General features: G+C 40.1%; 1 protein-coding gene across 4 annotated transcripts in view; it reads right to left on the reverse strand.

Annotated features, from left to right (window-relative positions):
• plekhm3 (pleckstrin homology domain containing, family M, member 3) overlaps positions 1-25,453 on the reverse strand; it is a 60,531-nt gene that overhangs the window by 22,702 nt on the left and 12,376 nt on the right. For all 4 annotated transcript variants that reach the window (XM_022199035.2, XM_051958796.1, XM_051958797.1 and 1 more), the window contains 3 exons: positions 22,674-23,780; positions 7,781-7,926; positions 6,551-6,744 (listed from right to left, as the gene is read on the reverse strand). In XM_022199035.2, coding sequence (XP_022054727.1) covers positions 6,551-6,744; positions 7,781-7,926; positions 22,674-23,780 — 1,447 coding nt within the window. The remainder of the gene's footprint in view (positions 1-6,550; positions 6,745-7,780; positions 7,927-22,673; positions 23,781-25,453) is intronic.

The raw sequence follows: 25,453 nt of genomic DNA on the forward strand, positions 1-25,453 counted from the left end.
CCCATACATCCCATTTAACACCCCCACATCCATTCTAACAACCTAGTAAGTAATTTACTGGCGATGTCATAAAAAAAAAAAACATTATGTAAAAAGAAAATAAGACAAAGAAAGCAACAATAACGCCGTAAAGAAGATAAAAAGAAATACTTTCTATCGCGAGAACTGGATGTTGACGTGTTGAGAAGCCATTAACAAACACCTTAGCAGCTTATGGTGATCACCTAAAATTTAGTAACACCTTGGCAAACACTCGTAATCACCTAGCAACAACCCGCTAACACCTCGGCAACCGTTGATAAGTCCTTAGCAACCGACAACAAACACGCTGCAAAAGCAACCTGCACGTTGCAGCCCAACATCCACATGGAAATCACCTGTCAATAAGACAGACGTAATTTTATTTTAAGCATTTTTTTTTATTTTTAGCAGCAGAAATCCCATTGAGATGAACTACCCCTTCTGCAAGGGAGTCCTGGTCAAGATAGGCAGCAGCAAATACAAACAGTTAGAAAATGACACAGTTAAAACAGAATTAAAACACGAACAGAACAAACAAATAAAAATAAATAAATGTCTAAGCAAGTTATGACAGGCAAGTCCATGTAGTGGAAGTTTGGATTTAAAGGCGCTCAATGAGATCAACTCATTTCCAGTCTTTCTGCAACATATTCCATGCTAAAGGTGCACAGTAAACAAAAGCCTTTTTACTCAGTTCAGTACGAACACATGGAACAGAAAGGAACTTATGATGTTGTGAACAGAGAGTAAAGATCAGCACTTTTCTGTGGAGCTAGAAATTTGAAATTTCTAAAATGTTTGATTTTAGCCGATGAAACTGAGTGTTTACAAATGACACACTACTGTCTCAAATCAAGGACTCGTTTCAGATATTACAATCTGAAGTCTCTATTATGGATGTCAGTGCAGACATTACATGGCCTGCTAGAACAATAGTTTGACTAGAGTTTTTGGTCTTATCTCTATCTTCTTATCTAAAATGATTACATATATATCAGAAAAACTTCTAATATTTTCTTTCAGAACATTCACAAAAAAGTTCGCTGGATTCTGGTTGATTTTTTGTAAATGTTCTTAACATTTTTAACATTTCTTTCTCTCCAACAAAAATGTTCAAAGATTTCCCAAAAATGTTGAAAATGTGGACATCAGAAGCTTCACTGTGAAAATAGATTTTTTTCCCACATTTTTCAACTTTAAAACAGTTTGACTCGCAGGACGACACAAGGGTCAAGTCTCACTTTCTCTGAATTCTGCGATTAAAACAATCTGTTGCCATCTTAGAAGCAAACCTCTGAGAGTGTCTAAGAAATTACAAACAGAGTCGCCTCTAACTTCCAGGTTTTAGCACCTCGTGTGGCAGCGATTGTGCGCTCATGGCACTTCGTCCACAGCAGCCATGTCTCCTCAGATCCCCCCCTGAAGGAGACTGATGACTACGGGAAGGTTTTAGCGCCACGGCCTTCATCAATCCTGCAGTGTTTGGAAGTGGCGGGGCACCGGCCAGCACTAGCTAATGGGACAGAAGTAAACACAGAGCGCCAAGATGCTGCTCTGCCTCGCAACAGACAAACGTGATGTTTTTTTTTTTAACGGCTGATAGAAACACCAGGAGCTTATAGAGAAGACGTGTGACTTTACTGACTTACATGAACGTTGCAGTAATGTTACCTTCACAATGAATTTTTATCATAAATGTAGCGCACATTCAGGACAGTGACTAAATATGCCACATTAAAAATAAATCTCAATCGTCTTAAAAATGGATGTGATGTGGCAATTTTTTTGTAAAATAAGTTGAGGAACTCTTCACAGATCGAATAATGATGGTTTTTTTCAGACAAAAATCCTGTAAATTCAGCCCTTCATGATCTAATACAAGCAGCAGTATTAATGAAATAATCATCTCAGTCTAAAACCTCTAAGACAGGGTTGCCAAACATGCGGCGCGCAGGCCAAAACCGGTCCTCCAGAGGGTCCAATCCGGCCCTCAAAGTGTAAAAATTCCAGAGAAGATATTAACCGCAGATTGTAAATAAGTAAAATTATAAATTTAAAATAATTTCTAGAGCATGACAAGATGTTTTGAACATAAAGTAAAATATTAGATTTTTCACTGTTCTGTCATTTTGTGTCTCATTTTTGTAATATTTTGTCTTGTTTGTTGTCTAATATTTTGTCTCGCTTGTTTTTCCTTTTTATTTTTGCTCATTTTGTTCCTTTTTTGTCTTGCATTTTTTAACTGCTTTGTAATTTTTGTCAAAGTTTTTGTTTCTTTTTTATGTTTTGTCTTTCATTTTCATCATTTAGTGTCGCACGTTTCTAATATTGTCCTGTTTTTGTTGGGTTTTGTCTTTTTTTGTCTGACTTTTGTAGTTTTGTTCATAAAGTAAAACCCTATGTCGTTCAGTTCCAGATGACTAAATGTTGTGTTCATTTGTAGAAACTATGCAATCTCGAAGTTGTAATGTGAAAATGATAAACTGAGGCCTAATGTTGCTGAGATTTTACTTATTTTTCTTTAGAAATTTCAGGTTGTTCATGATGTCTTGTAAAAAGATTATTCCGTCGATGTGAAAATTTTCAAAACTTACATTTCTGCATTAAACAAAGGTAGAGTTGTGGTTATTTACAGGTTATTATGCTGTAGTTTTACTGGTCCGGATTATTGATCTCAATCAAATTGGGCTGAATGTGGAACCTGAACTAAATGGGTTTGACTCTGCTGCTTTAAGACAATTTTCGTTGACAATTTCTCCTTAATGATACATAAACCAAATGCATTCAATTTACTGTCACAAAGTCTCAAAAATGAGCAAATTCTCACATCTAAGAAGCTGAAATTGTTGGCATTTTTGCTCTAATAATTACCGTAATCAAGATCCAAATAGTTATTCATGAATCTACGCTCTATGAATTGATTGATTAATGACATAAATATGGCAGCTTTACATGCAATAAAAAGAAGGAAATAAAGGAAATACTATTGGATTCTGGCATCTAACTTGTAATGCATTAATAACAGACAGAGAATGAATGAAACTGAAGTCTGAATCTCCTGTGGAAATGCTCCGTCGGATCAGAGTGTATTAGTGACCTGAACCAGGGCAAAAAGCATCCATCAGCCCTCAGACAAGGCTTTCAGTGTGGGACCCCACTCAGATAAACAATCATCCCCTCTGACCGACACACACATCAACACACACACACACACACATCTTTTATGTGTAAGCAGTATGTATATACACACACACACACATGGGAATGCACGTAGATAAAAGTTATGGGAACGTATACATATGAACTCAGACACACACATGTAAACACGCAGATCATACGAAGAGATGTGAACAGTCTGGAATATAACAAATATTTAAGTGCATCGGTCTGTGTGAGTCTCTCTGCTAAACGTTAAACATGAAAATTAATGCGTTTTTTTTTTTAATATCGCTACAAATTCAGCTGCACTCGAATCGTGACAAAGAACTTTCTCACACCAAACTGGGGGCATTTGCTGCTGGATATCTCCTTGTTTACTGCTGGTAGAACTCTAAAGTGTTCGGCTTTGTGGCCACGGATGAGCACTCTTTGACGAAACATGCCTGACATGCGTGTTTAGATTGATGTCTGTATGCGCTACTTTTGGCAATAGAGCATTCATGTTCGTAATTAGGCAGACGATGCATGACTATACAGTGCAGTGAAAAAGTATTTGCCCCTGTCAAATTCTTATTTTTTGGTTTGTTTTCCCCACAAATATAATTATCAGACAAAGACAACCCAAGTAAACACAAAATGCAGTTTTTAAATGATGAAAAAGTCTTCAAAGCTCCTCGGCCCTGTGTGAAAAAATAATTGCCTCCTAAACTTAGTAACTGGTTGGACTGTCCTCAGCAGCAGCAGCAACTGAAATCAGGTGTTTTCCAGAATTGCCAATGAGTCTTTCACATCTCTGTGGAGATATTTTGGTCCACTCTTCTTTGCAGAATTGTTTTAATTCAGCAACACTTGAGGGTTTTCCAGCATGAATGGCCTTTTTGAGGTCATGCCAGCATTTCAATCGGATTCAAGTCCAGACTTTGACAAAGCCACTCCAAAACCTTCGTTTAGTTTTTTTAAGCTATTCAGAAGTTGACTTGCTGGTGTGTTTTGGATCATTGTCCTGCTGCAGAACCCAAGTGATCTTCAGCTTGAGGGCAGGAACTGATGGCCGAATGTTCTCCTTCAGGATCTTCCGGTAGAGAGCAGAATTCATGGTTCCATCAATCACAGCAAGTCGTCCAGATCCTCAAACCATCATACTATTACCACCATGTTGGACTGTTGCTATGATGGTCTTTTTCCAGATGTAACAAGACACACACCTTCCAAAAAGATCTACTTCTGTCTCGTCAGTCCGTAGAATATTCTCCCAGAAGTCTTGGGGATCATTCAGATGGATGTTTCCTTTATGTTCTTCTTCTTCTCTAAATGTCGAAACACTACATGTCATCATCCTTTTATCATCTGAGAATTATTGCCAGAGTTTCTCTCCCTGCCAGAGTCATAAATGCTTTTATCTCCAGCAGACTGGACTCTTGTAACGCTCTACTGTCTAGTGCAGGGGTCGGCAACCTTTAACACTCAAAGAGTCATTTCGACCCGTTTCCCACAGAAAAGAAAACACCGGGAGCCGCAAAATCCTTTTGGCATTTAAGATGAAGACAACACTGCATATATCGCTTTTTTACCTCTATGCCTTTGTTAATCAGTCGTGACTAATTAATTACAAAGCCTCTAATTAGATAGATTCATTTTTTAAATTGTGTCCTTCCACTAATATTTATCTTAATGCCATTTTTGCTCCTGGACCTCATATGTTACATAACGTTAGCTGGAACTCAATATTTTGCGAATGTCTATTTAACTTGTAAAATCTATTTATCTATTATCTTGAGTACAAAACGATATGAAACTACAGGCGTTGCTTCTCCATCTTCTCTGCATCAACTTAGCGCTCTCATGTCCCAGGGGAAAAAAACCCCAGCAGCACATCCGGTGGAGTGACACGTCAAAATAAGAGCTGTAATTTCATAATAAAACTCTCTATATTAAAATGCATTGAAACGCGCCTGAAAGGCAGAACAGTTTATTTTCCAAAGTTACAGGGAGCCGCAACAGAGGGCTGAAAGAGCCGCATGCGGCTCCGGAGCCGCGGGTTGCCGACCCCTGGTCTAGTGAGTGTAATATAGAAACCTATCGGACGGTTACAGCGGTTACAATGATTTTATTGTTTTCTAAAACCACTGAATGACTTCGTCCAGCCATACCTATGTGGTATCTTTAAGAAAGCTAAAGCCTTGTGATTCTTCTGGAGGTTAGAACTAATGCTGCAGATTCTTATCCATGTGTTTGCATAGAGAACCAGCCGTATCGTCACAAATATGCTTTCAAAATCTGGTTAATTACCAGTAAAATCTAATTATAATCAAGTGTACGTCCAAGCAGGCCATTTTCACTGTGTTTACATATGTTTATGCCGAAATACATAAACCTTAGAAGCTGAAATATAATAATGGTAATTATTCAGGAGAGTTAAAACCACATTAATTAACATTACTGATGATATTTATAGATATAGCAAAAGGCCATAAGGGTCAGTTGGAGCTTGTGGCTCATGAAATGGATGTTCAGATTAGGATGTTTGGTGAAGTCTCCCCTCAACATATAAATCATAGAATATACGGAAAATAAAGGCAGTATGAGGTTTAAATGTAAACACAAAAAAATAAACTGTGAAAATGATCACACACACAATGTGGCGAAGCAGCTCACTTCAGAAGGAGAGAATCAGGTGATAACGAAACTTTGGTAGGACCTGTGAAGCACGCTGGGCAGGAAAATAATATTTTCTGAGCTGATGCTTTCTGCGATAACTTCAGTAGACCTCGGAAAAATTTGAATAAAAAGTTAAACAAAAGCCGTAAAAAAAAAAAAAAAGTAAATAAAGAGATTACATTTTGTAATTATTATTTATTAGATTAAAAATAAAATAACAAAAAATTAATAAATTACAAAATTCTATTACGTCTGCACTGCTTGTAGACACTTCAGTAGACCTCGAATCAGCTCGGTTTGTTGAAGTTAAAAATGAAACAAATAAATAAGATAAAATAAATAAACAATGAATATTTTTTTATTTTAAGCATTTTTTTAAAAATCCCACTATATCTGCACTGCCTGTAGACACCACAGCCCTATTACGGTCTTGAACTCTCATCCAGGTTGCTTTCTCCCGTCTAGATCCTTGCTTGTTTCGTATCTACTCTAAGATGTGCGTCTTAGATAAAAGCGTCTGCCAAATGAAACTGTAGAACTGTAGGTAACTCTGTTTGCTGCACGGTAAATCTACAAGCGGACTGAAGATCACCGATCCTGCTCAGATTAGACGTTCACCACGTAAATAATGCTTTACTTTAAGGCCAAAACAGGTTGAGAACAGCGCTCTAGCTTTCTTCTAAGTGCCACAGAAACCTTGAAGCCGGCATACCTTCGCCTGAGGTCCTCAGCAATGGTTGCCCGGCAGCTGAACAGGTAGGCCCTTAGAGACTGGAGCTGCTGACGGAGGCGCAGGACGGTGCTCAGAGCCTCACAGTGTTCGTACAGACAGGGGTTGAGCTGCTGGATGTCCAACAGCGGCTCCTCATACACAAACTCCAGGAACTCCTTGGCCTGTTTAGACACCTGGAGGAGAGACGTCGACGCATGAGGAGAAAAAACCCAAAAAGCTGCACTTCATGCACTTGTAATGGATGACGGAGGCCGAAAAATCCTTGCAAAAGTCTACAGTTTTTGTACGGATTAAACAAACAACATATAATACTGTGTTCTCTAGAGGTGAAAACTATCCCAGGACTTGTCATGTCAGCTGTTCTTCCCTCTTTGCAGTAAACAAAAAAGTCGTTATGCAAATTTAAGATAGTGTCATCTGGGCTGTAGCTTTCACTTAACTTATACATAGAACTGTATATTGTTACACCTAAAAAACACATCCTTTTCTATTGGTTTGAGTGATTTTACAGAATTTCTGATTTTGTCCAAAGCAATAATTCAAATGTTAACTGTAAAATAGGGACAGAATTCTAAAAAAATCAAAACATCCGCAGAAATTTTCCAGTTTTAAATGATAGCATCGATTTGACTCATGATTGAATAATTATTTTTACATTTGACTATGAAATTACACAATCCTTACTGTATTTAAATCAGCAAAAAAAATCATAAGTTACAGGTATTTTCTGTTATTTAAAAGAAAAATTATAAATATTAAAGACTGAAAAATTACTTTTACAGATTTTACAGAAATATCCAGTCAAAATCTAATTCACACACATTCATACAGTTTTTTCTGGATTTAATCAGCTAAGAATATCATTATTTTACAGATATTTGTTTGTTTATATTCATTTCTTACAGACCTTTTCCTCTATTTTTTCCTGGCACTGTTCCTGCCGGATTTTTACAGTTTTTTCAATTTATTCATTATTTATTTTTTTTTTTTACAGGATATTGATCTTCTCTCAGCAGACAGATAATTTCTAGGAAGACTTGCAGTTTCCTGGAATGCGGCGGGCTGGTAATGGAGCCCTGATGAGGTTTATATGCATCTGTAACAGTTAAAAGCATTACGAGGCCTTTCGGACCCGACAAGTCTGATGATGCTTCTCAGAAAGAGGAACTGCGTACTTTCAGAGTGCTGTCTGTACCGGTGCTTCCCCACCTTGTGCTTGCTGGTGTCCCAGTTGTGCAGCAGGCGAGCTGGGATGAGGAAAGAGTTGTCCTGATGGCAGCTCTGGCAGTAATACCAGCCGCTGTAGTAACACACCTTCGCCTTTCCTCTGGAGAGACCGACGGGACGCTGACAACCTAAAGAGGCAGGCATTGAGTTAGCATATGTGTGTGCTAGCATCTTATTAATAAACATATACGTGCTACAATATGATAGTCTAGTGCAGGTCCAGTTTGATCTCCAGCGGACCGGACCAGTGAAATCACACCGTAATAACCTATAAATAACTGCAACTCCTAATGCTTCCTTTGTTTTAGAGCAAACATGTTCAAATTTAAGGAATTATCTTTTTACAAGACATCATGAACAACCTGAATTTTTTAAAGAAAAATAATTTCAATTTCAGTAACATTCAGCCTCAGTTTATCATTTCCACATTACAACTTCCAGACCACAGAGTGTCTACAAAGAAACACAACATTTAGTCATTTGGAACTGAACCATAGAGGATTTTACTTTATGATCAAAATGACAAAAGTCAGGAAAAAAAAATAACTCAACAAAAACAAGACAAAATATTACAAAAATCAGACACAAAATACCCAAAAAATGAGACAAACGACACGAAACAAAAAAGAAGCAAAAAATGCTACAAAAAAGTTACACAGCAACAAAAAATAACGAAAGTGAGATACAAAATGACAAAAAAGTACAGTAACGACACAAGCAAGACAAAAAATATAAAACAAAAGCCAGAAATAAAATGACAAAAACGTGAGACAAACAACAAAAAAAATCCAAAAATAAGACAAAATATTACAAAAATGAAACTCAAAATGACAAAAGAACATTTATAATCATAATTTATGATCAAAACTACAAAGAAAAGACAAAAAACAAGACAAACTTTTACCAAAACGTGACAGAAAACAACACAAAGGGACAAAAACATGAGACGAACGACAAAAGTCAAACAAAAAGACAAAAAAAAAAAAAAAGACAAAATATTGAAAAAATAGAAACAAAATGAGGCAAACAATAAGTCAGACAAAAAAGACAAAAAACAACAAAAACAAGACAAAATATTACAAAAATTACACGCAAAACAACAATTAACAATCTTGTATTTTATTTCATGATCAAAATAATTTGTCACGGTCTAGAAATTATTTTAAATTTATAGTTTCAATAATTTACAATCTGCAGTTAATGTCTTCTCTGGACTTTTTACACTTTGAGGGCTGGTTTTGGCCCGTGGGTCTCATGTTGGACACCCCTGATCTAGTGTGTCTGGATGTTGTTCTTATCATGGGAAAGTGTCAAAAGTGCGATTCAAAGCAACACATTAATCTTCCTAATCTTAATGTTGTCACTATGCTTTATCTCAGACCATCAAAGGACTTCTTCAGCTGGGAGATTCACAGCTCCATCTGTCCGTCATAACGGCTTATCAGCCCTAAAGTGTTGCACAAGTCCACTCTTGGTGTTACCGACAAAGCAGAGCGCCGATCAGGATGACACAAAAGTTGTGGAGCGGACAACTTGGTGTTAATGTGTGTCGGTTTACAGCCCCTCACTAAATACCGCACTAATCCAGCCGAGTAAACCTGGAGATAATAAACTAGATAGTTGAAAAGATGCTCTCACTGCAGTAAAGTAATCCATCATGACCCAAAATAAAAAAAAAGTGAATCCATTCCACTGATTATTACAAGTGTCTTTAATCAGGACTACACCGTTCAAAATCCTCGTTTCTGAAGATTTCAGAATTTGAACATCACATATATTGAACATTAAAAATAAGACCTATTGCGAGCAAAATTAATAAATACTATCAGCTTTAACTTGGCTTTTTTTCTGTGATCACTCAGGTGCAACAGTGAACTAATTCATGTGCAATATTACTCCTGTACACCATATAATGCAGGAGGTCCTCGGTTTACAATGTCATCGACCTACGACGTTTCATCGTTACGTCTGAATTGGTTACGTGGAACTAGCTGACGACCGAAGCGGATGAATACGTCGTCACGTGGCGCTATAAGACGGCTTTGTTTTCATTCCCTGGTTGTATTCCACCTTGGATTGTGCTACATTCACTAACTTTTTGCCCTTCATTATGGCTCCCAAGCGTAAGTCAGACTCTTCTGATGCTTTGAAGAAAAGGAAAGGCGTCTCCATGGAAGTGAAATTAGAATAAAACGCTGGAAACAGAAGAAACACCGACCAACATGAGTCAAGGTGTAAAAGCAGGTCAACATGTTGTAGCGACCCTCTGTGATGAATGTGTGAGACTTTATCTGGTTCTCTGGTGGTTTACTGAACCTTCACACAGACTACTGTGGGCCGTAGCCAACGCCAAAATAACTAGAAAAACCCCATAACTTAGCTCCAGAATTAGCCGTCGTTCCCAGCTCTCTCTACTGATGACTCTCAGCCAATCAGAGGTGAGCTAACTAAACATGGCACGTTTACTGACATTAGGTAAATCTGAATAATAAACACTGAAACCTGAGCATCAACAACAATATCAGTCCGTTACAATATTCTGTTATCTTCTTGTAAAATGATTCATACATGCATGAAAGGCGTTGGTATTCAGGACTTTTATGAAGAACTGATCGATATCGTGATGAACGGAACGGCTTTGTTTACATTCGGAGTTCTGACTTAGGGCGAAAATCAACTTCTGTGTAAGTTGAGTACCTCCTGTATAATGCAGCTGCTAACTTTAGACACTAATTTTAGCTGCTAAAAACAGCTTGTAAATAAAACCAAAGTATTTTGAATTTCAGTGCATCTTTAAGAGTCTATCTACCAAAATAAGAATGGAAACGTTATATGCAATGAAATAACTTTTGTTAACTGATCTGATTTTACTCTGTTCACTCCATCCTTTTAACATCTGGAGCCACATCTGCATCCACCACTAAGATTATGTCCACGTCTGTGTGTAATATTGTACTGACAGTTTACTGCATTTTCTACCCAAGTCTGCCAAATTCTACCTGCCTAATTCATTTGAAGTAGTCCTCAGATAACAGAGTCTTGTAGTCACAACACAGCAGACTTTAATAAGAAGGAGTTTTGTAGACCTGAAAGACCAACAGGACCTCTGCTCTATTCATCCCGATGGCTTCCTCACTTTGCTTTGTCTTCCAGCCTCTTTAAAGTGCATCCTTCACCCAAACACCCGGACCTGCTCTGTGATCACACACACCCAAACAGCTGGAGCTGCAGCGCTGCAACAGGTGTCCCTTATCCACAACATCTCAGAAGAAAAGAGACTCCAGATTGTTATCTACCAGCTACCAAATAATAGAAATGACAGTGGAAGGAGGGCACGTCTGAGCATGTTTGTCGCTTCCACAAAAGAAACAACAGATTAGAAAAAAAAAAAAGAGGAAATGGACAAAAAAATGAGTGAATGAATAAAAGGCCATTGAGAGATGGGAGGAAATAAGAAGTGCATGAAAGACAAGAAGACTGAGATCAAACGGGAACAGATGAAGGCAGACAATAAAGAGAACAACAATCTGCCATCTAAAAGAGACAGACAATAGTCCAATCAGCATTCAGAGGTGGATTCCTTCTTTATCTGACCAAAAGGAAAAAAAAATATTTACACTGAGCCTCCACTACGAGACACACAGACTGAACCAGGACTGGAACTCAGACTCATTTAAATAATCAGGTAACCTTTTATTTATCTGTAGATAATTCCTGAATGATGTCTTGATGTCTTCTTTTAATCGTAAAAGCATCAGTCTGAAGCCACAGTGACTTTTCTGTTTCTTCTAGCCTTCAGTTCCCTGATCAGCCGAGCACAGAAACGCCAAATATACGTCTGAGGTCGTGTAAAAACAGTGTCGCGTTTCAGTGTCACATTATATACTTTATCCACCGCAGAGACGTGGAAAGGATAATTTTCAACTATAAAATTTCCGGCTTGTGTCGGCACAGACTATTTTCAGTTGGCATAAAAAAGTATACATCCAGATTTTGCCTGCATTGTGATTCAGGCATGTTGAAGGTGTGGATGGTGAGAGATGTCGAAACAATAAAAACGCTGAAAACAGCCCAGATCATGCAGGATGTTGGTAGTAGAGCCAGACAAAACGCTGAATATTAAACTGTGTCATCAATACATCGGACAAAACTGTTTTTATAGGGATTAAAGTTATAATGAAAAGGAAAAATTGAGTGGATCATTGTTGAATAACTTTCAAGCAACATATTTCACAAACTAGTTTTCAACCTATCATGAAGACACCGCTTGACTCCGCACCACTGTCTGCTCAGCTGTGACTCTTACTCTGCTACATGTACAATCCCTCCAGGGATTCGCGATGTTCTGATCACAACAATTAACGCTAATTCAACCAATCTCTGTGAACTCTGAACACTGTTGAGCTGGAGACCACTGCCTACGAGGAATGGTCGAAAACTCTCAAGGAGCGCCACCAGAAGCTTGTTAGAGACGATACCTGACGTCTACAGCAGGTATTGCAGCTAAAGGGAGCTGAAGATACAGCCTCATGAGGGGTTTGAATAATTTTGCATGCAGCTGTATACACCGATCTTCATGTATCTGTGATAGGCTAATATCCATCCATCCATCCATTCTCTATACACCGCTTTATCCTCACTAGGATCGCGGGGGGTTAGGCTAATATCAGTCGACAAAATATATCAATCAGGTTCTATTTTGTAGTAGGGCTGGGCAATATGGCCAAAAAATAAAATCTCGATTTTTTTTTAGTCATCTTGGACGATTACGATTTTAATCGATTTTCGTTGTTTCTTTGCGGTCTGTTTGCTATGGCTAGTGCTAGCCATGCCGCACTCCCGTAGCTGCGAGCACTCTTCCCATTCTTTAGGATGCCTCTGTCGGAGGTGCTGAAAGAGGTTAGTTGTGCTGCTACTCTTTGTTTTCACAGTACTTTTGCAAACCTTGCACCTGACTGTAGTTTGCTCTGTGTCAGTCTTGTCAAAGCCGAACCACTTCCATATAATCGATGTAACATGAGGCCCTGAGGCCCTTTTCTCGTGACCAACTCTTCGTCTGCTGTTGTCCGCCATGACGGGGTTTTGGCGGAAGGAGATGAGAGGCGGAAGCAAACGCCAGTGCACAAGTCGTGAAAGGCAGAAGAAGAATCTGCATTGTTATATATTTAAGCTCGCCTCGATTTTACGATTTGGCAAATTTTCAAATCGTCAGGTTTTAAAAATGTGAATTAATCGAATTAATTCGATTTAATGCCCAGCCCTATTTTGTAGTCTTTCTAATAAAGCTGACATATATTCAGCAGCCTCCTACGTACATGGCCCTTATGTTGCATATCATACACACGTGGACAAAATTGTTGGTACCCCTCAGTTAAAGAAGGAAAAACCCACAATTCTCACTGAAATCACTTGAAACTCACAAAAGTAACAATAAATAAAAATTTATTGAAAATTAAATAATCAAAAACAGCCATTACTTTTGAATTGTTGATTAACATAATTATTTAAAAAAACAAACTAATGAAACAGGCCTGGACAAAAATGATGGTACCTCTATAAAAGATTGAAAACTATTTGACCAGAGTGACATGATTAACTCAGGTGTGTCATTTAATTGACATCACAGGTGTTTCCAAACTCATAATCAGTCAGTCTGCCTATTTAAAGGGAGACAAGTAGTCACCCTGCTGTTTGGTGAAAAGGTGTGTACCACACTGAACATGGACAACAGAAAGCCAAGGAGAGAATTGTCCCAGGACATCCGAAAAAAAATTATAGACAAACATCTTAAAGGTAAAGGCTATAAGACCATCTCTAAACAGCTTGAAGTTCCTGTGACAACAGTGGCTCATATTATTCAGAAGTTCAAGACCCACGGGACAGTAGCCAACCTCCCTGGACGTGGCCGCAAGAGGAAAATTGATGACAAATTGAAGAGACGGATCGTTGGAATTGTATCCAAAGAGCCCAGAGCAACCTCCAAAGAAATTAAAGGTGAACTCCAAGGCCAAGGTACATCAGTGTCAGATCGCACCATTCGTCGTCGTTTGAGCCAAAGTGGACTTCATGGGAGACGACCAAGGAGGACACCACTGCTGAAAAAAACTCATAAAAAAGCGAGACTGGAATTTGCAAAAATGCATGTTGACAAGCCACAAAGCTTCTGGGAGAATGTCCTTTGGACAGATGAGACCAAACTGGAGCTTTTTGGTAAGGCACATCAACTCTATGTTCGTAGACTCAAAAACCAAGCATACGAAGAAAAGAACACTGTCCCTACGGTGAAACATGGAGGAGGCTCAGTAATGTTTTGGGGCTGCTTTGCTGCATCTGGCACAGGTGTCTTGAAAGTGTGCAAGGTACGATGAAATCTGAAGACTATCAAGGCATTCTGGAGAGAAATGTGCTGCCTAGTGTCAGAAAGCTTGGTCTCAGTCGCAGGTCATGGGTCTTCCAACAGGACAACGATCCAAAACACACAGCCAAAAACGCCCAAGAATGGCTGAGAGAAAAGCGTTGGACTATTCTAAAGTGGCCTTCTATGAGCCCAGATCTCAATCCCATTGAACATATGTGGAAGGAGCTGAAACATGCCATTTGGAGAAGACACCCATCAAACCTGAGACAACTGGAGCTGTTTGCTCATGAGGAGTGGGCCAAAATACCTGTTGACAGCTGCAGAACGCTCATTGACAAATACAGAAATCGTTTAATTGCAGTGATTGCCTCAAAAGGTTGTGCAACAAAATATTAAGTTATGGGTACCATCATTTTTGTCCAGCCCTATTTCATTAGTTTGTTTTTTTAAATAATTATGTTAATCAACAATTCAAAAGTGATGGCTGATTTTGATTATTTAATTTTCAATAAATTTTTATTTATTGTTACTTTTGTGAGTTTCAAGTGATTTCAGTGAGAATTGTGGGTTTTTCCTTCTTTAACTGAGGGGTACCAACAATTTTGTCCACGTGTGTATCAATACTTTGAGAACATTTAGGCATACAGATCCCATTTTATCCTTTTTTGGGGGGGGGGGGGGGGGGGGGGGGGGGGGATCGTCAGTTAAAGTGAATTTTCAAAGGCAGCTTCAGTGAGGTGGCCTTTTAACTTTTACCCTTTAACTAATGTTTTCTTAAGAATGTGGGCAAAATGCACAAACCGCATTTATACCGGTCACACATCTGATCACACAAAATGAGTCAAACCACCTCCAGATGTGATCCGGCTGCTCTGATGCTTTTCTGCCATTTCCACTGTATCCCTAAAAAAACAACATAAGAGCTGTGACCCAAAGCGTAATCTATAAATTATCAGGATCCATTTTCACCACTTTCCAGAGTTTAAACAATGGATATTTGTTTTTCCTTCGGCTGAAACGACAGCGTGTGGCTACGAAAAAAAAAAAACACACCAAAGTCTTATCTTACTGAGGGAGCCGTGATCGAATGCATATGTGTAGCTCAGATCTAGGTAGGCTAATTACAGCAGTGAGCTCATGCTGTTGTTGGGGTGGATGCTCATTGGAAAGAAACCGCAGTCCACTGGTTTGGAGCCAGCAGGCTGAGGGGATGGTCACCAGTCGGAGAAACACTGTGTCACTTCGAGGAAACAGCTGACCACCAGACCGGCTTTCTGGCCAACTGTGGCCTCAAATTTGGTTTGCTGCTGTTGGGACCAGAGGAACAAAGACGCATAGCCCGAAAAACATTTGCAAACTGAATAACAACCTTTAACCTTAACCTCAAATTCTATAGCGCAAGGAGAGGACACACCCACACGTACAGACGCATACTTTCACCACAGGGGAGGCATAACGCGCTCGACGCAAGAAAACGTACGGGGAACTATGGAAGACGACAAAGGATAAAATAGCATCAATTATATAAATCTGACCTGATCCTGACCAAAACCTCAAGAAGGAGAAAAAAGAACCTCAAAACAGAGCTGGAGTTCTCACAGATGCAGAACGTAATCGCAGATGATCATGAAAACTAAATAAATGCAGATAAATAACACTGCAGACAATACTTTATTCCCTTACACAGCTTAAAGCAGCATATAATAAAAGATAACAAATACAAAGTATATTTATAAAGAATATACAGTCATGGAAAACATTCTTGGACCACCAGTGTTTCTTCTACATTCATTTAGGAGTGGTAGGCCGCCATTCCTCAATCCAAGCCAACGCTCTTTCAAATTTCTTTTTTTTTATTGTCGCAAATACACCACCGCCACGTGTCTCCACCTTCACAGCAGAGTCCTGCACTGTGTCGGGTACCAAGGTAAACTACAGATAACTATCTTGTTCAGTATCTACTCTTTGATACGTCCCATGTACCATGGTGGGCTTGTTGTTTCTTGGTGTTGGAGATCTTCAGTTTTTTGGCTACCTGTCTCTCGCTCATGCCATTTTGCAGCAGTGCCAAGATGGATTTTTTTTTTTAAAGAAAGCATTTGAAGTACCACGGAAAAATATTTGTGCAGAGAATGATTTTATTGACTAAATCAGAGTACTAATTTAGTCAATAAAACTCTTTAATTTCCACTCATGTTATGTTATTATAAACTGAGTCCCTTTGGACTTTGTAAGTGGTGTTAAACACAATAAACAACATTCAGTGCTCTGGGCACTTGTGAAACCAAACTTTTCTGACATTTGATAAATTAAACTGCCAATGAAAATAATCAGTTTAGTTGCTTCCCACAATAATATACAGTTAAATATTACAAACAAGAGGCCGCGATGGCTGGCTGGATGAGGTAGCTGACGTGAAATTACTGACTGGACAATACCCTGGCAGATTTATTAGGATTATTAGCACTATTTTGTCCATTTTTTAAGTTTAATACAACAGCTCAAACTGTCCCAAATGCTGCTTTCTTACTTTTCAGAGCAACTATTAATAGTTTCAGCTGCGATCTACCTCCTCTATCATCAGCACAGAGTAACAACTGCGTTTTCTACTCGCCTCTGATCTTTTATGTCTTTCTGGGGATGAAGAGAAAGCGGGACAGAGGGAAAGATGAATGGGAATTCAAACATAGCTCAAAGGTGCACCGATTGTACTGCGGCTCTCTGTAGTGAGAGAGGGTCACTTTGACCTGCTGGCAGCGAGAGAGCGAGGCAGAGAGACATGGAGGTCCAGGAGGAGAGAGAGAGATGACATCAGGGTGAATAATAGAAAAGAAGGGGGTTCACGCTTTCATCTGGCTGCCGCTGGTTCAAACCACCACACCTCTGACAGGACACTGGTGTGTGTGTGTGTGTGTGTGTGTGTGTGTGTGTGTGTGTGTGTGTGTGTGTGTGTGTGTGTGTGTGTGTGTGTGTGTGTGTGTGTGAGATGTACACGTGCGAATTAAAACTGAAAAAAAAAAAAAAGCTTTGATGTGTCTCATTCACGCCGACCAAACACTCAAATGAAGATGTGGACAAATGGAGAGTCCTGTGAGGAAGACAGAGTGAGTTACAGAGAGAGAAACTGTCTATCTTTTGATGTGAACCCACCTCCTACTTCCTCCATTCCCTCATATCTACCGATTCCCACTTCAACCCAACAGGTTCACATGGTCTGCCGGGGCCTGAGAATGTGCTCCGGTGCAACAACGGGGGTCACCAAACCTAAGGACACACACTAACACAGTGTGTGTGTGTGAGACGTGGTGATGGAGAGTCACAGTCTTCAAACGAACACAGTTTCCTTCAAAAGGAATCGAAAATGCAGCTATTCCCCATGAGCAATTAGTTGAATACGTTTTACATTTTGATGTTAAATATCCAATCACTGGATATGTATGGATGGAAGTGGCATGCATATGCAAAGACAGACTTGAAACAGGTTCAAAGAGGAAAGAGTGGAAACTAAAGAAGCAAAGACAACATCAAGAGGTCTTCTTCATGTCTTCCTAAAGGAATAATCAGATTTCCTTTCAGGTTAACAAAACATCGACGTTTTGAAGAATTAGGCTCATGGGGTTTGATGGTCCGGAGGAAGGAAGGAAGGAAGGAAGGAAGGAAGGAAGGAAGGAAGGAAGGAAGGAAGGAAGGAAGGAAGGAAGGAAGGAAGGAAGGAAGGAAGGAAGGAAGGAAGGAAGGAAGGAAGGAAGGAAGGAAGGAAGGAAGGAAGGAAGGAAGGAAGGAAGGAAGGAAGGATGGATGGATGGATGGATGGATGGATGGATGGATGGATGGATGGATGGATGGATGGATGGATGGATGGATGGATGGATGGATGGATGGATGGATGGATGGATGGATGGATGGATGGATACTTTACTAATCCTGAGGGAAATTCAAAGCTCAGTCGCTCTTCTCTCTTCTGTTTGTACCTCAACCCGCACCAAACAGATCCATTTCGGCAAATATTTATCGAAAACAGTCGAAAACAACCAGAGTTTCAAGTCCTATGGTGCCTGTCTTTCCACCATCTTTTCCCTTTTTTCTCTCATTACCTTTAAACTGTCTTCTAATAACAGCAAAAGTGCCAAAACAAGTAATATTTTAAAAAGAATAAGGTCGTATTTTTGTCAAATTCCATCAAGTGATTAACAGTTTAAGCACTCAATTGTGGGCCTTGGTGTGTATGAAATTAAATTCCAGATTCTTCAGTTCATTTAATGCCAATATACCAGTCAGTTTTGTCCATATTAAACATCAATATACCAGTCAATCTTGTCCGTTTATTTGTCAAAAACCAGAATCATGATCAGCCCTATTTTCATTCATTTCCATATAAAATAAGAAAACAATCAAAATGCCTCTCATAAAATCTTAAAGGTGGAGTTGGCATCTGAGCAACAGCCTAAAACCTGAATATCAACAATGACATCAAACTGGAAACAACACAATTCTTCCCATTTGAGAGGCTGGAAACAGCAGGAGTTAGATGCTTGTTTGTGAAACGTCAACATTTAATTAAGGTTTCCTTTCAGCACGTGCAACATATCATTGAAAATGCATCACCAACCCCATATATCAGTCTGATTCTTGTCTTAGTCCTTTCATTCCCCTCTTCTTAACAAGTTCCTCCTCTGGCAGTGTGCTATAGGCCATGTGTCTTTGTGTAGCGCTGTATAACTGAAGTGTAATACGACAAAATTGGCTGTATCATAGTGAAAAGGAGCTGGCAGGCTACCGAGGAAAGGTGAGAGGAAAAAAAGGCTGCACTGCTGGATTTAAGATTCTCATTTTAAAGCTGGTGAAAGTGAAATTTTAAGGTCATTTTGCCAACAGAAAACAACACAAAAATGAAAACTCTACACCTACGAGAACACATGAGATTTCTTTTTTTCCCAAGCACAATTGTAAGGCTTTGAATGTAAAAAGACCTTTCAGGGCCTGCTAAGTAACACCGCAGGCGACTAAGAAGGGATGCAGTCCACTAAATGAGGGGTTGACAGCAGGAGAAAAGGGGGAAAAGGCTACGAGTGTGGATGAAATGGTGAAAGGACAGAAAAAAAAAGAAGGGAAATAAACGGATCGAGCGAGCAAAGGTGTGCTCTGTATAGAAACCCAACGTATCCAGCTGTCCCGTCCATGCAGCTCTACCCAGAAACCCTTCAAACAAACAACTCGGATCGCCGCTGACCACTGTAGCATCCCCAGGCCGCTTTCATTCGCCCTCATTCATTCATTCATTCATTCATCCATTTTTCCTCTCCTCCGGTGCTTTAAGCCGACCAATTATCATCAGTTGCCCCCAGACGGCCTCCGTCCTTGTTCCCGTTTCAGCTGGCCTTTCAAAACAGCCCTGCATTAATAAGCCAGTTGTTACAAATAAAAAGGGAGGTGAGCGGTGATTATTCAAAGCCCTCCTCACAGAGAGAGAGAGAGAGAGAGAGAGAGAGAGAGAGGGAGAGGAAGCCAACGTTTCACACCCAGGGAGAGTAAAAGCGCCGCCTGCCATTTATTGGGCCATCCAAGGGCCCGCTATGGAGCCTAACAGGAATAATAATGGAGGAGAGAGAAGCTGGAATGGTGCCGGCTTTGAAAAAGGGCTCCGACTAAATACTGAAAAACACCCAATAACGCTAGATCACAGAAACAGGTGGAACCATGAGAGAGAGCATCTTTTATGTCTTTACTCCTGACAGTGTTCAGTGGTGATGTTGATGTGAGGTAAAGCTCGGCGCAATGAAGGAAAATCAGTCGCACGTCATGATTATAGCATTATTATATGTATCTGGAAGTACAAGAGAGAGCTTCTTCAATTATTCAGCCAAGGAGGTGGAGTTATGTAGGAATCCTGTTTTTTGTCTGTCCGTCTGTTTGCAACATTACTCAAAAACGGAAAAACGGATTTGGATGAAATTTTCAGGGAAGGTCAGAAATGACACAAGGAATTACAAGTGATTAGATTTTGGCAGTGATGCGCCTCATCGTCTGGATCCATGGATTTGTTCAAGATTTCTGCCCAGTGGACTTCTGTGGACTTCTCTTGCAGGTTCTTGAAGATGTTCCACCTCACGAGAGGCCAAAAGTGACAAAGAAAAAATGGACAAATGACAAAAATGAGACAAAAATGACAAAAGTGTGAAACAAAATTACAAAAACGAGAAACAAAAAGACAAAAAAATGACAGAAACGACATGAAACAAAACAAAAAACAGGCAAAAAAAACGACAAAAAAGTTACAAAGAGATAAAAAATGGACAAATGACAAAAACGACACAAAAATGACGAAAGCGAGAAACAAAACGACAAAAACGACACAAAACAATAAATAAAGCAAAATAAAAAATGACAAAAAACACAAGCGAGACACAAAGGAAACACAAAATGGCAAATACAAGAGAAACAAAACAACAAAAACATGAGATGAGGGACAATTCAGACAAAAACAAAAGACAAAAACAAAAAATTACAAAAATGAGACACAAAATGACAAAAGAACAATGAGCAATCTGGTATTTTATTTTATGATCAAAACAATTTGTCATGGTCTAGAAATTATTATAAATTCATAGTTTACTAATGTCTTCTCTGTAATTTTTACACTTAGAGGCCGGATTGGACCCTCTGGAGGACCGGTTTGACCCGTGGGCCGCATGTTTGACACCCCCACTCTAACATGTATAAACGTAGCGTGAACAGGAGCTCTTCATCTGTTTTGAGACGACATCTGGGCCTTTAATTGGGCTTTTTGACTGACTGAGGACGAGTGCAGCTCCAGATATTCCAACTAAAAATAGGCTGTTTTGGAACCGAAACTACGGGTTCCCTTTGAGAACCAGAGAACATGTCAAACATACCCCGGATATCTCTTCGTGGTCTGGCTTCAGTAAACCGAACAACCGCGTTCATGCTGAGCGGTCGCACAAAGCCGGTTATCAACTCATTACGTCAACCCACAGTTTCTGAATCTGGCTATGAGCTCATTCACAGAGAAAGAGCACCAGAAAGGCAAACATTTCTAGAGCTGCATATTCAACACAAGAGGAACAAAGTATGACACTAAACCTATAAGAGGAATACAACAATATAATGCAGGCTAACATCTACGCAGCAGCTGTAGTCAAAGCAGGAAGGAAAGCTGGCAGAAAAACTGTATGAATGTGTAAGTTGACAGGTTTATTGGCGGAGTATAAACAGGTCAGACTATAATTACAATTGTGTGTCATATCAAATTAATGTGTTGCTTCCATGTAGCTTATACTTAGGGTGATAATATAAATAAATATCTCTCATCTTTGAGGCACTACAAACTACTGCCTTCCTCATTTAGGAGCATAAAGCAGCTTAAATTAACATCATCATGTAATCCTGGAATAAACCAACCGCCATCATACCCAATAAGTCCCAGAGTTAAAGCTGAAGTTGCACCGCTAAACCTAAACTTTTACTTCCTGGAATCGGCCTCTGATGCCTCTGTGGGTGTCTTTATGGCTACAAAACAAGCAAAATGGAGAAACATTTAGCCTAAATATCCTGAGAAACTCACCTTTAAGTGGCATCCACTGAAATTTAGCAGAAGATTGAAGGTTCTTCTCAGAATTTGTGGGAAAATTGGCAAAAAAAAACACAATTTATTGGACTAAAGAGTGCAACTGGTGCCATTGCCAAGATTCGCTGGAGATTCGCTATTTGGTTCTACAACTTTTGTGCAAACCAAATCAGTTCTCTGTTAGTCAAACATCAGAAAACATTTCAAGATTGTTCACAATCCATTCCCATTAAAACTTGTCATTAGCCAAAGTCCAAAAGTTTTTCAGTCAAGGTTCTTGCTCCGTTCCCTTCACAGATTAATGTCCTGGAGATAGTTTACTGATCCAACCCTGGAAAACTTTTTCTTAATTTCCACTGGAGCCAATGTGTAAATTTGTTTGTGATCCTCAGAGCAGTTTAAATCATTGTACTGCAGCACCTTCTTCTCCAGTGACCATATATTCTGACGATGCTCATCATAAGCAATTCTGACTCTTACATGCTGCTCTCAGTTCATTTCTACATATATTAAAACTGTGTCTAGTCTATTTTCTTAATAATTGTGCTCAGCAGTGACATTTTGCTGATGAAATAAAAGCAGACAATAAACCAGAACCAGCGGGGTGAGAGGGTGAAGGTACAATTAAAGGTTTCAGACAGAATAAACAAACCTGGTGTAAAAATATTCCTGTGTAGCTACAGTAACGCCTTGGGAGTCAATTAGGTGAGGCTATGTGTGATTGTGGGGGCCATGCTGGACTTTATAATTGCGGTGAATAAATTAATGTTGGAAAAGTGATGATTAATTAGGCATAGAAAGAGGAAAACAAAGAAAAACACAACGAATAATTGCTGACTGTTATGTAATCATCTTATTCTGCAGTATTTGTGTGCGTGCATATCCTGTAAATGTGTGTAAATATTCTGTACATGAATGCTTCTGTCACTCACCTGCACACCTGAAGCTCTGAGCGGTGAGCCCCTTCTCCACAGCCAGGCAGGTGAGGATACTGAGGAAACTGGTGGTGACCGACTGCCTCTTGGCTCTCTGGGCCTCCCTCTGCCTCCTATCCCGGGATGGCTTGGATCTCAGCAGCACCCCTTGGAGGCCTGGGGGTCCTTCTCCTGACTCTCTCCCTTCTTCCTGTGCAGGTTTCTGCGCTCCGACTGCTTCCCTCAGAGCCTCCACCCACTCCTGGGCCTTCAGCTGGTCGTCCGCCCGAAGTCTGAGCACCTCGTTGGGGAACACGGCCTGGAAAGCTTCCCCTCTGTCGGTCCACTGCTCTCCGTTCTCCGGCTCCTGATCGTGCTGTACAGACAGACAGGATGCCAGGGAGAACTGATGGACGGGCTGGGAAACAGACCCCCGGCCTTCGGTAGGGAAAGCCTGGAGAGCAGACCTGGTCAGGACGAAGGTGAAGGCCCGCCAGTTGTTCTGATCCATGAGCTGGTGCAGCAGGCCGGCCTTGAGGACGTCCTGGCAGCGCTGGGTGAACAGAGGCAGGGTGGTGGGTCTGCTCAGGACGACGGGCTGAAGAGAGAGCGACGCCTCCACGGAGGTGGGGGTGTCGCTGTCGCCGTCGGGCCGAGTGTCCAGGCCAGACGGAGAGGGCGACGACGAGGGTGACATGGGCGTGGGAAACTTGGCGACCTGTTGGTTCTCCACCCCGGTCTTGTGCTGGCGGTTCTCCTGCCTTGTGGGTCTGGCTGCCTGCACCTTCTCCCACATCAGCCGCCTCCACTCCACGGCCTCCCACTGGCTGGACGCCCTCAGCTGGAGGCGCGTGCAGTTGAAGAACAAAGCCTGGAGCGTGCGCTGGTCGGCGGGCTGGGCGGCCTGGCCGGGCTGGCTGCAGGGTGCTGGTGAGATGACGCTCTGGCAGTGGGAAAGGGAGTAGGCAGTGCCCAGCTGGCGATTGGCGCTGCTGTCCAGAGTGTAGAGTCGCAGCTCGCAGGGCGTCAGCTCGACATGGCAGGGAGTCCAGCGGCCCCGGGGCCCCTCACGCTGCTCCATCTCACCCTGCTTCACCACACTGCTGCTGCTGCTGCTTTTATCACCTGGACAAGGACACAGAGGACGAGGGGAAAGGACAGAGAAGAGATTAATATAAGCAGCTTTATCCCGAATAAACATCTTTTAGCTAAATATATTTGCTACTACCACGGAAATCTGGACGGTTGGTGTGAAAATATTATGACGCTGGTATGAAAGCTAACTCTGTGTTTCTTATTATCTGGAGTGTCTCGGCGTTTTCGCGGCTACCCCGGAGGATGGTCTCTGTCTCTCAGTGTATTGATCCTCAAGCCTGAGCCTCATGGCGCAGACCTTCAGTCATTTGATCATCTTTGGGCTCAAATGTGCGACCGTGTCACTAAATCCAAGTGAGTTTAATTAGTAAACAATATGCAGGGGAGTCAAACTCATTTAGTTTAGGTTCTACATTCAGCCCAGTTTGATTTGAAGTGAGCCAGACCAGGAAAATCACAGCATAATAACGTGTAAATAACCACAACTCCTAATGGTTCTTTTGTTTTAGTGCAAAAATGTTCACATTTAAAGAATTATCTTTTTACAAAACATCATGAACAACCTGAAATGTCCTAAGAAAAATAAATTCAACTTCAGCAACATTCAGCCTCAGTTTATCATTTACACATTACAACTTCGAGATCACAGAGTGTCTAGACAGAAACACAACATTTAGTCATCTGGAACTGGACAATAAGGTATTTTACTTTATGATCAAACTGATAAAAGTCAGACAAAAATAGACAAAAAACAACAACAAAAACAACACAAACTATTACAAAAATGAGACAAACGACATGAAACAAAACAAAAAATTAAACAAAAAATGGACAAAAAAACACAAGCAAGACAAAAAGAAAGACAAAATGACAAAAATAAGACAACACAAGTGAGAAAAAAATGAGAAACAAAATGACAAAAATGTCAGACAAACAACAAAAGTAGGACAAAGAAAGACAAAAAAACAACAAAAAAGACAAAATGTTACAAATATGAGACAATTGACTGAAAATAAAACAAAAAAAGAGACAAAAAACTAGACAAAAAAGTTACAAAGCGATAAAAAAATGGACGAAAAAAATTCTTCTTTCAGTCATAGTCGTGCTGTTTGTTTCCATAAAAAAATAAATGTCAATTTGATGCTTACAACAATTATTTTTCCACTAACAAATGGTACAAGATAAACTAGTCATTCACCTTATATTTAATGGCTCAAGAGACACAAGTCTTCACACTTTGATAGTGGCCCAGTATATACAGCTGTACAAAATCACCAAAATCTATTTATCGCTCTGTTATTCATTTAAAAAATGTTTTAAAATCATCAATCAATCTATAAATTGACCCATTTCCTACCTCAAACATGAGAAGGTGGCACAAAGACACACAAACAGTCTATCTAGATCTGTTAGGAACATATAGATCCATGCTGCAGGAGGAACTTGAGTTGTTTCTGTGTTTTAATTCACTTCAACAAAAGAGCATCAAAGCAACTTTTCACATTAAAGGTGGTGGACGACACTCAGAATGTTCTCAGTGGTGTCGTCTTTTTTTCCAAAGCACACTTGAGCTCATTTGAGTTAAATTTGTAAAAATTCAGATTAATTCCATGGCAACAAATCACACCTTCTTGACTTGCTTGTGCAGCTCTTCCTGCCCGTTTGTCTCAGTTCTTCACACACCGCAAATTCGTTTTTAGGAA

The sequence above is a fragment of the Acanthochromis polyacanthus genome, chromosome 14 (assembly GCF_021347895.1).
Source record: "Acanthochromis polyacanthus isolate Apoly-LR-REF ecotype Palm Island chromosome 14, KAUST_Apoly_ChrSc, whole genome shotgun sequence".
Taxonomy (NCBI): Eukaryota; Metazoa; Chordata; class Actinopteri; family Pomacentridae; genus Acanthochromis; species Acanthochromis polyacanthus.